Raw genomic sequence first — 17,130 nt, forward strand, 5'->3', positions numbered from 1 at the left:
CAATGCATATTGCAGAAATGTATATATGCTATCAGCAAAACTTGATTGTTAGCACTATGGGTTATATTACAGTATAGGCTGTTATACACTTAATGCAAAAGGGTTGCATTTATGTATGTCAAATATTTGAAGAAAAGTGAATAAATGGTGAGATTTGTTTTGCTGGGGGGGGGGGGGGGGGGAGTTGTTATAGAAGGAAATTGTATAAAAATTTGATTGTGCAATTTTTAATTTTTTTTCCAAATGACAGAATATTTTGGACAGATTATATATCATAATGTGGGTGATGTCATTAACTTGATTGCAACTATTACATAATGGTGGTTAGGTTACATTGGTTTACATGGTGGTTAGGTTGAATATGTTAAGAGGATCTGGAGGATGATAATTTTTTCTTATCAAATGCATAAATATTCTGCTCTGTCTCCTGTTTCATTTTAAGTCTAATTTGTGGTGAGATAATTTCTGGGGAGTTCCGTATGAATCTTAATACTGTCTGCAAGAATTAAAATATCCTTGTCCAGAATTATTATATAATCTAATGCTTAGCTTATCACTAAAACTTCCATCATAAAAGTAGAATTTAGTTGATGAATATTAAAAAAATAATTTTGGATGCTGGATGAATTTGCAACTGAGATGAAATTATGTGGTTTTGAATCATCAGTAGCTATGATGAAATTATTTGTAAATGTGATTCAGATGCAGCCAGGAAAGTCAACTGCGATGAGTGGCTGAAACAGGTTTTTGGTTTGAAAATTGAATTTTTTTAAAGAAGATTTCATAGGTGTTGCAATGGGAAAGTTTCGGAAAGTTATTAGATGTTTTTGAGAACTTAAAAGACACTTTGAGACTTTTGACACTTTGACACTATTGAGAATTTAAAAGACATTTATTTTGTGGAGTTTCTTGAAGATTCTCAATCAATTGTACATTGAAAATACTGGTATTACTTACCGATGGGAAAAAAGAATGATTGTCTATTTGTTTATTAAAAATTTAAATGCTAAGCATTTGATTTTTTCAGAAAGTATATATTGTTTTGATTATTTTAGTTAAATGATATTAGTGATTCAAACAAATATACCTAACGTTATTCTATGAATCATTTTTTGTATAGTGTTGAAAATTTGAAACATATTTTAGCAAACGTTTTCATGAATGGGAAAACTGTAATAAAAATGCTGCTGTTGTTGATTGCAATTAGATTTTGTTCTTAGACCATTTATTTTGAAATCTAGAATTTTTAGACCATTATTTTTAAAGGACACTAACTTTAAAAAAAAATTATTAAACTTTTAAAAAAATTATTCCAATTTGATTCGGTTTTGCAAATAAAATTCGAAGATATATAAACCAATTCACTCCATAAAGGTGGAGTTGCAGCATAAGTTATGTGAACAAGTGAGGTTGATCTTTTCTTTAATAAATATTCTTTTTCTTTGACTTCACTTTTTCCTCGCTAATAGATAATTTCCATCTCCTTTCTCTTTATCAGTATTCTCCATAGTTTGTGTAGTTTAATTTTATTATAATTCAATGAATATATACAGTAGTATTTCTCTTAATTGGCAGTAATTGACCTCACTGATGCCAAATGAGAGATTTTTCCAAGATATTGGAATGCATATTTGTCTTCATTTTATTGTAATATATCATACAAGTGATAAGTAATGCTGTATTGTTCTCTGAAATTGCTGAACAATACAGTTCAAATTGAATACAACAGTTTATCATAAAAAATATGAAACATTTTATTCCATGAAAAATATATACATTAATTTATACAAGATTGATGGCATGTGTGACTCAACTGTAAGCTGTTGCCAACTTTTTACAACTTAATATGAATCTGATTAAAATAATATTACATCAAGTAAAATAAAGAACTAAGGGAATTTAGAGAAAATGGTTCACATAACCATGCACTTACCTATGGATATTCTCCCTCCAACCTAGGAAAGTCTTACAGAGTGAGTTTTGTGTATGCAAACAAGACTTGAACTTCCTTCTCTATTGTGTTCAAATTTTTTTTCTACCTTTGTTTTTAAGGAAATTATTACCATTATTTCTAACAGGTATATTTGTTCATCAATTGCCTTGTGTATTCAAAATATTCTTTTCTCACTTGTCACTTTTACAGCTAAAAAAATATGTAAAATACAGTTAAAAATATATAAAATAAACTAAGATGCATAAATATGCCGCTAAATTAAAGCTTACACAGTTTTTAATAATTATTTACTTTGCAAGAAATTATAAATGAAGACAACCGCAATGAATTTTTTAGAATTACTGAATCTAGATTTCTATCTATATTTAATGATCATCTCTATTTATTTACATATTTTATAATAATTTAGATAGTATGGAGGTCAAGTCTATAGTATTGTTTATTCTTTTAAATAAACAGGGACACTGTGTGGTATTTGATTTGTTAAAATTTTCTTTGGTCCTTACCCGTGCCCTCTTTCTTTAATGTATCAACTTAGAATAGAAAAGGAATTTTGTTTTAATCTAAATAATTTACTTACAAATTAGAAAACTTCAAATTGATAAATTTTGCTTGGCTAAATTTGGGGCTTATGTCAATGAGCGAGATCTTTCACGGCTGCAAATTGTTGAAAACCTTTTCATATGATGCGGATACAGGTTGCGTAGCGTCATGAAAAATGCTTAAAAGGGGCTTAAATTTGAAAATAATTTTTAAGCACCTTAAAAGCGCTTAATTTTGAAAAAAGTTCATTAAAAAGGGCAAAGGCGGCATTTTATCTGTTTTTCTTTTCCCTCACACGTGGAATACGAAAATTTGAAAGCTTAGTCGTAAAGGCTTGTTTATGAGATGTATCAAGAAACAAAACCAAGAAAAGGGAAGAATTCGGTCAAGGAGTCCACGGTGAAATAGGTCCAGGGGTGCCAGCACTTATTAAGACAATACTCTCGAGACTTTTTCTTCAACAATGTGCATTGTCGTTATTGAAATACTGGAATAGATATCTAGAAGGTGCAGTACGAAATATGTATTGTTACGGATTTTTCCTCCTCACTGCTGACGGGTACTTTTAGATAGTGGTAGTGATATGGTGTGCACAATCAGCAGGCCTCAGTAGAACACAAAGACGTTTATTTACGCGAAGGACACGAGTACACAAAGACGACGAATACACAGACGACAAATATTTGCAGCAGAGACGAACACAGGACAGTAAGTAGACAGTAGCACATTACAAACGACAGTAGCCCACAAGTAGTAATCGTCCACAGCACACGAAGCGGCCAGACAGAATCCAGCAGGAGAGGAGTTCCTAGCTCCTGACAGGCGGGGCTAGAAGCTTTTAGACCAATCTTATCTTGTATCTTGGTTCCTAGTGAATGGATCGTGAAAATTCTCGAACTTTCCAATATTATCCAATTAGTCGCCAAGCTCTGATGTCATTGACGCGGCACCCGCTCAGCACGCACAGGACAGATCGTACAACGGTATTTCTTAAGGTGACACTATTCGTACTGGGAAGCAAAATTACAGGTTTGTAACAGTACTGGGCCATACTTTTTTCAGCTCGAAAAACATTCTTTTTTGATTTTTTTTATAATTTACAAACACTAAACAAATTTTTAATGAGATGTTGAAGAATTTATTTAAGTTATGTTAGTTACCTTTTATGTGTTGTTAAAGAAGAATACTTAGATTGGTCTGGTCAACAGAAAATAAAAAATACTGCAAGATGAATTTGGTGCGCTAAAGAGATATATCGAACATAGTAAAAGCTTCCTTAAAAACACTTGCAGTGAAGCCTCGTTACACATTACACATTCCATCATCATTCTCTTTCATATGATGTTTTTTTAAAAAAAAAAAAAAAAAAAAAAGGAAGGAAGGAAGGGGGAAAAATGCTTTCTTTGGTTTTATATTTAAAAAATTTAAAGCAATTTATTGAATAAGATGTTTTTTATTTTTTGAGTTTTGTTAAATTTTAAAGCAATGCAAAAATATTGTCTTGTGCTGGCTGAAAAAAAAATACACTCATGTCCAAAATTAAGATCACAAACATAAAATCAGCGAAAAATGAAAAACTATTCACTGTGTTGCCACGAAATTTGGCACAGAGATGCACTACAATGGAAGAAAAAACATAGACACATAACAACATGGAAAAGATTTTAATTGGAAATTAAGAAACTGGGTATATCAAAAAGTGTTACATTATGAATCAGAGATGAAGCATTTTTCTCTGGGAAAGCCTGTCTAATATGGAATGTGGCCACCGTGCACTGCTATATAGGTTTCACAACGAGCTTTCTTACTGTTTATGAGGGTGTCAATAAATGCTTGGGGCAACAAAGCCCATTCTCCCAAAAGCGCGGCTTTTTACTCTTGGAGGGTTTTATAAGGGGAGTTACGCTGTGCAATGGCTCTTTTGAGACCATCCCAAACATGTTCAATAGGCTTGGGAACCGGAGACCTCGAGGGCCAGTCCATACATCGAATATCTTCTTCCTCAAGAAAATCATCAACGATCTGGGCTCTGTGTGGACGCGCGTTATCGTCCATAAACATTAAGCCTGGGCCAAAAGCACCCCGGAACAACCTCACAGAGGCTTCAAGGATCTCATCCCTATAGCGATGTGCATTGACAATACCCGCATTGAAGACGTCCAGTGGTGTACAACTGCCTAACATTATGCCACCCAAGACAAGGATTCCTCTGCCACCAAATCTGTCGATTTCTTTTACGTAGGTGGGATGATAGCGAGCTCCTCGCTCTCTCCAGATGAAGATTCGACGAGTGTCAAGCTATGTGGTAAATCCAAACTCATCACTGAAAAGAGCATGCCCCCATTCTTGCTGTGCCCAAGACTGATGTGTTCGGCACCACAACAACCGGGCTTTTCTGTTGGATGCAGTGAAAGGGACGCACTCAACTGGTCGCCGGGCATAAAGGGCCCTCTCTGCTAGACGTCTGTATACGGTTTCTCTGGAAATTTTTATTGCAGACGCAGCAGCAAGGTCATGAGCAAGTTGAGGAGCTGTTGTAAGCCTATGCCGTCGTGCGCTTAATGCCAAATAGCGATCCTGTACAGGCGTCGTTGCTCAGTGACGGCCTTGGCTCGCCTTCCTGGTTACAGTACCACTTGTTTGGAATGATTCCACAACCTGGATACCACTTTCGGGGCCACTTGTAACCGTCGAGCCACCTCCGCTTTAGACTGCTTAGCTTCAAGCCTGCCAACGGTTTTCCATCTCACGGAATCGTCTAAACGATTATGAGAACTCATTCTTACTGGAAACAGGTTAAATTTTTTGTTTTAATGCAATATTCACAAAATTGCCGGCAAGAATCCCAGATGCCTAAACGGTCTAATTTCAGTAGTTCCTCAAAAACTAATGCTAAACAACAGTATTTCCCACAACAAAGGTTAATATCGTGTTACCGGTCCTTCACAATATATAATATATAATTTGTTTAAATTTTACTGGTAGCCATTTAGAATTACTTTGAAAAACATTTTTGTGACCTTAATTTTGGACATGAGTGTATATATATACTAAAAAAAAGTGCTTCAACTAACACTTTTTATTTTCATTTTGCTTCTAACTACAGAATTGGCTCTTTTTCAACTTAACCCCTGCCAGTAAAATGACGAGGATTGCTTCTCATTGAATTTTCATGCCATACAGCACGATGACAAGCTATTCTCGTCGTGCGACTCAAGTTACTGTTGAATGATAATAAATTTGGTTTAAAATTTCTATTCTGGCAGCACTTTTGTTACTTATATTAATATCATAGATCACTATCACATATTGCTTACCGTTAGAATTTCTTGATATAAATCATGACTACATTGTTGTTAATCAGTGGGATTTTATTTTTATAGACGTTTAGTTTATACATCGGTCTGGCCAATATATATTTTTACTAAAGGAAAAACATGTGAAATAAACACCGTAATGCATAATGCAGCCTATGAATATCAAGGTGATTGGAGGGTGTCTGAAGAATCATAAGAAATAAGCAAATATATACGTCATACTGATAATGAAACTCGTGATAGTGAAATATCACCAAGAAGACGAAAACATACTAAGCGGCTAGTAAGTGATTCTAATGAATATTCTGGAATCGTAGACACATCTTCTGAAGAATGGATGGAAATAGATAATGTGCCTGAAATAAAGAAATTTAAGGGAGTGCCTAGTTTTAAACGCTCTGATGTTGGGAAAACTATATGCTAATCCGAAGTCGTTAGAGGTTTTTGACGAAGTGTTGGATATGAACTTACGAATTGCAGTGATATCTATATCAATAATATCACTTTAATCAATAATATGTAGGAGTTATAAAAGGAAACAAGTTTTTTTAAATAAAAATTAAATGGTTATTTCATGCACAAATTTTCATTATTAAATCATACCGGAAAGGGTTAAAGCATTTTAATTCTTTGCAAAATATATAATCACATTTTCTGCAATTTTTTAAAGCTAAAGTAAGAATTATATATCATTTAAAAAGCAAGTTTTTATCAATTTTTTGGAATGCAAAAACCTTCGAAAAAAGGTCTTTACTAAACTTCAGAAGTAAGAATCGATGAGATAATTTTTTATAGCTTGACCATTTCTGAATGCTGCTATTTTTTTTTCCTATTAAAAAATTATTTAAGAAATTCATTTTGAACATGGCATCGTACTATCGTCAATTTCATGGCAGTTTTGCCAGTCTTATGATGATAGCCATCTCAAAATGCTTAGTTCTTTGCTTTATAAAACTGCAACTAATATTTCCAAATATAACAATTTAGTACAGGAGGAAATTCACAGTTTCCATCACAGCTATGACGAACTTTATTTGTTGTTACATATATAAAAATCAAATATAAATTGTTTCATTATGCTATGCTTCTATATCAATATTGACATTTTCTGAAATGATGTATCCATCTGAATAAACTGGTAGTTTGTTAATTCTAAGAAATGCTGAAAAAAATCGCACATTTTTGTTTTTGTCAAAAACCAAAAAGACATAATTTGTTTTACAATAGAAGATATTGTGCAAATGTTGCTCAAATACAGAACTAAATATTAAAATTTAAAAAAAAAAACCCTACTAATTAAAAAAAACTCTAAATTTAAAAAAAACATACAGAACTAAATATTAAAATTTAAAAAATACACATTTAAAATTAATTTTAAAAAAATTCGATAAAAACTATGCATTATTATAAAACAGTAAATATCATATGCTTAGAAAATATCTATGTGTACATGTACAAAGAGGCTTAATTTTTTTGGTTAAGGTGCTTAAAAAGTGCTTAGAAGTACTTAATTTTTGCAGCAGTTTCTCACTATGCACCCTTTGATATAATTTTTACATTTCTTAAGTCAGTTATCTTCAATGTATGGAACCCTCTGCTCACCCCCCCCCCCCCTCACACACACACACACACAAATCGTGTGTATGCGTTTTTTGCATTGAAACATCCTTGCACATGAAGAGGTTGCATTTGTCTCATGTACCATTTTTGCACTGAACAGTTTTTTAATTGGTCTGAAATTTAGAAAACAATCGCTGTCCAATGCAAAAAAGAAAAAAAAAAAGTTGATAAAGAATAAATATTACAAATGGAAGTTGCTTCTATTAAAAACTTTAAATAATTTGCATATTATTTAAATTATTTTTATTTTATTAATTTAAATATTTATTTTTATTTTCTAGAAATATCTGAGGCAATTGAATATTAATTTCTGTACCGATTTCTTACTGTATGTTCAAAAAAAGAACAGGAAGGATATTTTTGAATTGGATTTATTGAATTTATTAAATGGGCTTGTTCAACCTTCTTTGGTAAGCAAAATATTCTACTTGGTTCTTCCTTAAACTTATTATTCAAGTTTGTAAACTTATGCATATGTACTTTAGTGTATGTGGATTATTGTGATTTTTTTTTTTTTTTTTCCTTTATATATGAAAGTATCTTTAAGCAGTTTAAAAAGTCTTCTATGAACTGTCATCTGTGTACTAAACTGTATGGTAATTGGAATAGTTTCAGACACATGAATATAGGACAGTATATACTGTTTCATGAGTTGCATTTTTGTGACTCAATGTCTTTTTAACTGGCCTTCCTCTGATATTCCAATTTATAAGCTGGAAATTTAACATCTGTTAATAAATTTAAATAAATCATTAATTTTTTCTGAAAAAGGTCCTTCTTATTATTACATAATAAATGTCAAGTAATTATAAAAATATGTATATGTTTGTGTATGTTGATGCTTTACATGCCAGACTTAGAAATACATACTTGGTATATATGTGTAATTTGGAAGATGGAATGTGCATCAGTATGGTTTTAGAAATTTTAATTAAAATTTAAGTAAAAATTTGGCACTTTCCTCCTGATAACTCCAAAAAATATTATTACACAAAAATAATTTTTACACTATTTAAAATTTTTTTTAAATTGTCTTTTTAAACATTCTGTTTAATGGTAGTACAAGTTTTTTTCCGAATTTCGGCAATTTTCTAAAAAATATTTGTTTGTCTTTTTTTCAACAATAGATTGCAATGCTAGCCTGAAATTATTGATCCACTGTTGAAAGTTTAGGAGGAAAGATTCGGTTTAATCTCTGTGAAGTTTACATGACAAATAAAACAATGGTTACTTATTGCACTATTTTAGAAAATAGATGATCCAGATAATTATATTTTTAATAGCTCTGTGATGCCAAGAAACTTCTTTGGAAAGGTTCATGTACGCAGTGAGCAGAACATGTATAAGACAACTAAAATAATATTGGTTTTCATTTCTATGAAAATTTAATGCTTAAAAAGTTGAAATTATCTGTTTGAGAGATATATTTGAAATTAAATGCAACCAATACCTGTTTTTTAATATGCTGATTTCCAAAGGTGACTAGATTTTAAGCAAAATGAGAAATATCAGTTATTAGTCATGCTTTTTTTCTTTTTTTACTAATAAGTAGTTTTATTTAAAGCCTTACTCTAATCTTTTGTTTAAATTTTTTTTAGATATCAATAGTATTAAAGGAGATTGTGAACCGAAATCAAATCCTGCAATCTACTTGGGTGAAAGCTTTCAAAAATTTTGCTGATTTTCTAAAAATGTATGAATAAAATAATATTTTAAATATTTCATGAAAATACTTTCTTTATTATAATATTGTTTAATTCATTTTAATTTCTATTTCTTATTAGATGTATTTGGCAGCCTGAAAAATCTGTGTCTTATAATCGAATTCCCGAATTTGATGATCAAGCAGATGCAGTTTTTAAAGTGTATGCACTAGAATTAAAAGAGGTATGACTCGATACATTTTGACTTAAAATCATCTGTAAGATTATATATTTGTGTTTAAACAAATGTTTGAATGTTATCAAATTTATTAAAACAATAATTATTAAAAATACTTATAATCTCTGAAATATGCTTAAAGCTTCCAACTATTTAAGGTTTTAAAAATATTTATTTATTTATTTATGCATTTTTCTCACACAAAAATACTTCGTTACATATAATATTCCATATAAACAAAAAGTGTTTGCCGATGGCAACTATTGATTTGTTTTCAAAACAAAAAGACAAGCCTACTGCCCAGTAATAAATGATTTATCAATTGAAATTAATAATCGTTCATTGCAATGTGTGCCAGAAATTAAAATAATTTATAAAATCATTGATTCCATCATTCTGAAAGTATACTGAATCAACTTACATGTACAATAAAATTTGTAGACACTTTTAAAATCAATTGGAATGCTACCTCATAAACTTCAATTTAACTTGAAGCTATCATAATGCTTCTTGGAAATTAAATCTGTACTAATAATATAGTTTTATGTGTTTACAGACCAGACTATCTGACCTAGAATTACCAAATTAGGCACATATACTTTGGAAAGTGAGAATTTGTACCTTTGAGGAACTTTTTAGCATTTTAATTAATTAAAAATTATTCAACTGAAGTTTGCTGTTTTTCCACGATAGGTTCCAAAAATATTGCATAGAAATAAATTTTGCATCGTTCCAAAATTCAAAAAATTATCTTTTTACTGATAACAATTGCAGAACTACTAGAATTAGATTATTTAAATGTCTAGGATTTTTGCCTGCAGTTTTGTGAATATTACATTAACCCTTTGGGGTGCACTGCATTTAAATTCGCTTGTTTCTAAAATCGTTAAATTCAACTATAAATGAAAAAAAATATATATATATGTTTAAAAATCACTTTTAAACTTTTTTTTAAATTATAGATGACAATTTAAATCAAGCTGATTCTTAATTTTGAGATATAGCACTCTATGTTGAATCCTTCCCATCCCCCAGGAATTATTAAAATTTTTTCTTGTAAAAAAATAATGGCATTGTTATTTTGTTGGCTGTATCTTAAACTATTTAATCTATGTATTTTTAAATTTTCCATAGAGGAAACATGCATATATTCATTAGATAAAATTAGGTATTCCATCAACTGGAACACTGCACCGATCATGTTACTTGATGGGACACTATGCCATAAAGAGAGCGCCTGTGTCTTCATTTCCTGTTCTTCTTTTTCCATGGAAAATTAATTCAATTCAAAGAATAGTGTTTAGGATGACCAGAATTCTTGGAAATGACCGATTCTTACTATATATAGTTTTTTTTAAATCTATACTTATATAAAGCTCAGTGTGTGTGTTGGCGCTCTACAGGCCAGACCGTTTGACTTATAGCTACCAAATTTGATGCATGTATACCTTGGAGGTCGAGAATAATAGAATTTTTAATTAGAATTTTAATTATTAATTAAAAACTAACTTTCCCGCCAAAAAAATCTTTTCATTTTCCCAACTGCCAAATGAGTAAGACTTCAGTTTTTTTCCCACACTAAAGAGGCTTGGGTTAACATTTTTCGGCCGATTATTTTAAACGATTCTGTTTATTATCTTAATGTTTGATAATAAACAGATTAATTAATCGATTAATTAATAATTAAGCATTATTAATTAATCGATCTTTGAGATTCATTCCGAAGTACTTTTGAATTAAAATAAAACAGAATATAGGAAATTACAAATTTCTAATCTGCATAGCGTTACCCCAACCGGCCTAGAAAAATTCACGCATTTGCGTTACCGTAACTGGCGTTGAAAATTCACGCATGCGCATTGTATTCTGATTGTTGACAACGGATTCGGACTTGATTTAAATTATTTTTAGGTAAGTTGTGCGCTTTTGTAATTAAATTGTATTTATGTTAGTTATATATTTTTTGTATATGCTTATAGTTTTAAGTATATCGTTTTTTAAGTAGTTTATTTTAACCTGTTTTCGACCGATTATTTTAAACGATTCTGTTTATTTTCTTAGTGTTTGATGCATTTAAAATTAAACATTGTTAATTAATCGATCTGCTCATGATGAATCTGAGAAACTTTTGTTGACAAATTCTTGAGATACTACATAAACTAAGATGTATATTCTTTAGTGCCCATAAGGTTTAAATGCTCAGTGACTCTGTTTTCAGTAATCATATTACAAAAAAATGCTTTGTTTCAGTAAAAAATATTATTATATTAATTGCAGATTCATCCTTTCCACTTTAATTTAAAGCATAAATTCTACGTGAGCTAACAGAAACTCAGAGAGATACATATTACGCTATGACTGAAGGCCTTTATAATATTATGAGAGATTTAGATGACTATCAAAATTTGAAGTTTTAAAATATTTTGATGAAGAAGTTATTAAAGTAGGAATTGCATAAAATATTTAATTATTAAAATTTTAACGAACATTAAGATTGGTGAACCGGCTGGTCGCTAAAGGCGGCTAGTTTTAAAATATAACTAGATTTTTTTTTTTTGAAAATTAATTGTATTAAAAGTGGCACAGAGAGATCAATTAAATTTTTCCGAAACACCAAAAATACTACAAAAATTGCTCCTCAATAGCAAATCTGAGCATGCCTCCGTATAGTGTGCTTTGGATCGGGCTAATTCTGCTACACAGGTATAACATTTATTCAAATTCTGTAGAGTTTACTCATTTTCACGCTTCACTGCAATGGTTGCGTAGTCGCACTTCCCATAGCTCTTGCGATTCAGTGTTCCAGTTGGTGGAATGTCCCCCCCCCCAAAAAAAAAAATCAAAACTATAACTTCACAGAATTTTACCTGTGTACTACTATAGGCCTTAATAGGTTTGTGTGAGCTTAAAATGTAAAGGATATTGTGCCGCAGAGGGTTAAAACAAACAAATCAGCCTGTTTGCAGTGCGAATGAGTTTCATAATCGTTTAGATGTTTCCTTGAAAAGGAGAGCCAATCTCAAGCAGAGCTGGCTCGATGGTTACAAGTGACACCGAAAGTAGTATCCAGGTTGTGCAATCAATTCCAAACAAGTGGTACTGTTACCAGGAAAACCACCATAGAGCAACGGCATTTGCACATAATCGTTATTTGGTATTATGTGCGCATATGTTGACAACTGCTCCTTTGCTTACTCGTGATTTTGCTGCTGTGTTTGGAATAAGAATTTCCTTCCAAACATAATATAAATTTCCAGAGAAGGCTCTTTACCCCGGTGTCCAGTCATGTATGTCCTTTTGACTGCATTCAACATGAAAACCGGTTCTTGTGGAGCCGGACACATGAGTATTGGATGCAACATGAATGCGGGCCTGCTCTTTTCAGTGATGAGTCAAGATGCACCACAGCGATTGAATCTCGTCAAATCATCATCTTGCATTTTTATCGATGATAATGCACGGCCCCATTGAGCTCAAATTGATGATGATATTTTTGAAGAAGAGACTATTCGCCGTATGGATTGACCCTCGAGATCTCCTGATCTCAGTACTACTGAACATGTATGAGATGGTCTAGGAAGGGCCATTGCTCAGCGTCCCCCCCCCCCTCAAGATCCTCCAGGATTACTCCACAAACATTTATTGACATATCAGTATCATAAATAGTATGAGAGCTTGTTGTGGGATTTGTATAGCAGTACATGGACTTTTCCCTAGATAAATGTTTTGTGTCTGATTCATAATTTAACACTTTTTTAATATACTGCCATTCTTAATTCACGATTATAATCTTTTCCATATTGTTATGTTACTGTATTCTTTCTCCCATTGTAATATATCTCTGTGCCAAATTCCGTGGTAATACAGTGGATAGTTCATCAGTTTTCACAGATTTTATGTTTGTGTCCTTAATTCTGGACATGGAATATATTTCTTAAATGATTCCGTTTGCTTTTTTTTTTTTTTTTTTTTTTTCCATAATGTCATGATAAATAGCGTAATTAGCAAAAATAGTCTTGTTTTTGCCTTCTAGGGAAAATGTAGTAGTCTTGATTCCCATTATTGTTTTCAGTTTTAATAGCGCTCTTTCATTGAAAGTAAGAAAAAAGATTTACCATTTTATTCCGCCTCATTCCCCCCCCCCCAAATGTGCTGCGAAAACAAAAATATGAATTTAATGTTTTTAATAATTTATTGTAAATAAGTACTGTGCTTAGATTTATTTTTTTACTTCTCAGGGAATTTGTTTTTATTTGTTTTATGTATGCTTTTTCTTTTCCTTCAAGTATTGGAAATATAAATTCGTATTTTTTGCCAATTTATGAAAATTTCTTCCGACTATTTTTACATAAAAAAGGCTTCTAAATCTTAAAATAATACTTAACGCATTAAATTAATTTAAATTTATTATTTCATAAATTATAAGTACGGATTTCTCCTGTAGTTTTCAAGAGTAATTTTTTTTAAAAATTATGTTTTCTTAAGCATTTTTATATACTGTGGACGCCAGTGTGATCCTAGTTAATGTTATTATTTGTTTTATATTATCAAAAGAGGTCAAGTATCGACATATTCAAATGAACACAATATTCATTTAGTGTGCTCATTGCATTGTTTAATGTTATCAGGTTTGAAGCAGATAATTAACCAATGTGTCATTTTTAATCAATGTTAACAATTGGCATTTGTGGAATTTCTTACTTTCTCATACAGTGTAGTTCATATACTTTTGTCTGAACTAGAGCTCCCTAGATTGCTTTAAACTGACTGGTCTGACTTGAAATCTGTGGAACAACCATACATCATTGTCACTTGCGATTGAATAAAGATGGCAAAATAGTTTTATGAAATACCCCCCCCCCAAAAAAAAAAAAAAAAAAAAAAAGAAGAAGAAATTGATTTGCATTTTAAAGACAAAATCAAAATTTTTAAAAAGCATAAAAATATCTCTAAGATGAATCGATGATTAGCGACAGCACAGTACACACTCTTTTACAGAATATTTCACCTCCTCATTTTTGTAAAATTTTGAAAAATCATAAACTTTTTGTTACCCAGATCATAAAACCAAGATCAGTAAATGTTGATTTGAAAGGAGACAAATGTGTTGAAGAAAATCCTCTAACTAACACCAGAATGAATCGGGTACTTAATATTTCGTGCGCAAATCAGTTCCTATTTGATATTGGGTACTATTAGTTTCCCAAAATCACCGATTTAAAACTCAAAAACTAAACGTTATCATGTTAAGTGTCGTTTTCTAAGATATTTGAAAAAATGTTCGATTTAAAGTATGTTAGTGTTAAAACTAAATCTGTAGATGTTTCACCAAGGTATTGTCTGAAATAATATTGAAATAATTTTACCTACAAGAATTTTAAAAACTGATTAGTGTTCCCGAAAATATTGTTAGTAAATGTTTTAATAAAGTTGTTTGTTTGTCATACTTGTGCTTTATTTTTCAGGATAAGTAACAATATAAAAGAGAAAAATGTGTTTCTACATAATATCTTAAATGTTTAAAGTTCTGTTATTACTGAAATATTTCATATGCAACTTAACTGTTTTTAATTTGAATTGGAATATAAATCAAATTGCAAAAGATGAATTGAATAGTATTTAAAATAATAAGACTATATACTATTAACATTTTTATTGTTGTTTTGTATAAAACAACAATAATAATTTTCTTAAAGCTTTTAGTAAACAATACTCATAATGATGTATGAATGTATTTGTATAAAATACTTTAATTTTCATTCCTGTTTAATTAATTCATAATATTAAGTATTAATTTTGAGTTTTTTATTGATAATAGATAAATGTGTATAGAATAAATATTGTATTTTTAAATTATTTTATAATTTAAAGAATCTTGAGGGATGGATTATTGATATAATCCCATTTTTGAATACCACTTCACACTTTTTCTATTACTAGTAGTCAGGATCAAACAAACTCTTGTGCTCTTTGTGATATGCTGATGTATGACATATAAATTTTTGTTGGTAATTGGAATGGCAATCACTTAGTATAATATATACCGGCTATCCCATAAAATTGAATAAGCCTTTATTTTTTTTTAAATACCACACCAAGGCATTTACTTTTAATTACAAAGTTTAATTTGTTTGAAAATACTTTGGCTTCTGTGTAAGTTGGTTGTAAAAGAAATTTTTAATGTATTTTTATATGTCCTTTATAGTGAAATAATGTCCTTAAGAAATATGTAGTAAAATATTTCTTGTATATTCACTTAAACACATGTAAAATTTTATATTTCCGTTGTCAACACTTGCAGAGATATGTTTAATCTTAAATTTAAGGGGATTAATTAGAAATTTAAATGAAAACATTTATTTCAGAAACTGTTGGATATTAATGAATATCCTATAGTTATACTATCATTATACTAAATCTCATCCCAAACTCAATTTTCCAATCCGTTCCCTTCCCTTGTAAGTCAATGAATTTCCTTTTAATACTTCAGAATATTTTACAGACAAAATAATGTAACTTTGTGTTCTTATAAATGAGCGAGAGGAAAGTATTTTTCTGACTCGCCTTTTCTGCTATGAAGGCCATATAAAAATTTGTGTAACTTTTTATTATCTGCCTTTGCAGAAGCATACATATTTTCATACATTTTTTAGTACTTTATATGATGAAACTTTGCAACAAGAAATATATCTAATTACAATAGTTAAGAATATAACTGTTTGTTTCACATTCTTTTTTGGGGGGGGGCATTCTGTGTATGTATCATGTGTTGTTTTTAATAGAATTTCAAGCTTATTATGTGTCTGCAATAAAACAATTTTCTTACCATAAAATGTGTGTCTTATTACTACAGCTGATAAGAATACAGTTTCTTTCTTAGATTTCATAATCGTTATTAGTAATCGTTATTCATAGTTATTTTAGTTCCCAGCACTATATCTAAAATATATTTAATTCTAGGTTATCGAAGGAATCGTAGATTTCTTAAATAAAATGTTCCAGAACATTGTACTTCAGACTGCCGATTTGCCTCCGTCTTCAGCTGGAAAGTTTGAAGAGTTTATAACTTCATATTTAAAAAAGAACTTGATACAGTATGTATAATAATTATTGTGAAAATTTAGGTAGAAATGTGAATGCTTTTGTTGTATAAATCAGATTACTATTAAATTTCCTTAGATATTTATTGGAAGTGGAAAAACAAATGGATTCAGATAAGTATTCACAAGTTGGCCAGAATGATGTTACTTCAACTGTATTTATATGGCAGTAAGTTCATAGATTTAAATTTAAATCTTATTTTATTTATTAATTTTTAAGTTCTACTATTTTAAAGACTGGTAATATAAAGTTTTTTTTTTTTTTTTTTTTTTTTTTAGGTCTGTCATTCAAGCCATTTTATGGGGAATCATGAAACCTCTCTTGAGTAGTTTTCCAGAACTCTTAAAATCTTGTGATTTAAATGAACTTATACAAAAAGTGTGTCAAGACAATTTAAAAGAGATTCCAGGTGTATATATATATATATATATATATATATATATATATATTATTATTATTTTACGAAAGCTTCTTAAAAATAATGAAATAAATTATAGTTGTAAAAGTCAGAGTTACATTTTTTTTTTCATATAAATTATTTTTGTCAATAATGTATGGATGTGAATGCAGGCACTAATTTTTGAGCTTCTTGATTTCGTATGTAAGCTTATGGTTCAGAATATTAAGCATTAATTTCTAGGGTGTCTGCTGAAATCTTTTATACATTGACTTCTAAGTGACAACATGTATAGTCATAAAAATGGTGTCTAGGCA

The 17,130-nt window shown here is 30.3% G+C and overlaps 1 protein-coding gene across 1 annotated transcript in view; it reads left to right on the forward strand.

The window, feature by feature from the left end:
• LOC129958804 (uncharacterized) overlaps positions 1-17,130 on the forward strand; it is a 269,909-nt gene that overhangs the window by 159,915 nt on the left and 92,864 nt on the right. Inside the window, exons 44-49 of the mRNA XM_056071493.1 lie at positions 7,716-7,844; positions 9,033-9,127; positions 9,219-9,321; positions 16,276-16,409; positions 16,495-16,584; positions 16,695-16,825. Of these exons, the coding sequence (XP_055927468.1) occupies positions 7,716-7,844; positions 9,033-9,127; positions 9,219-9,321; positions 16,276-16,409; positions 16,495-16,584; positions 16,695-16,825 (682 nt within the window). The remainder of the gene's footprint in view (positions 1-7,715; positions 7,845-9,032; positions 9,128-9,218; positions 9,322-16,275; positions 16,410-16,494; positions 16,585-16,694; positions 16,826-17,130) is intronic.

This window comes from Argiope bruennichi, chromosome X1 (genome assembly GCF_947563725.1).
Source record: "Argiope bruennichi chromosome X1, qqArgBrue1.1, whole genome shotgun sequence".
Classification (NCBI taxonomy): domain Eukaryota; kingdom Metazoa; phylum Arthropoda; class Arachnida; order Araneae; family Araneidae; genus Argiope; species Argiope bruennichi.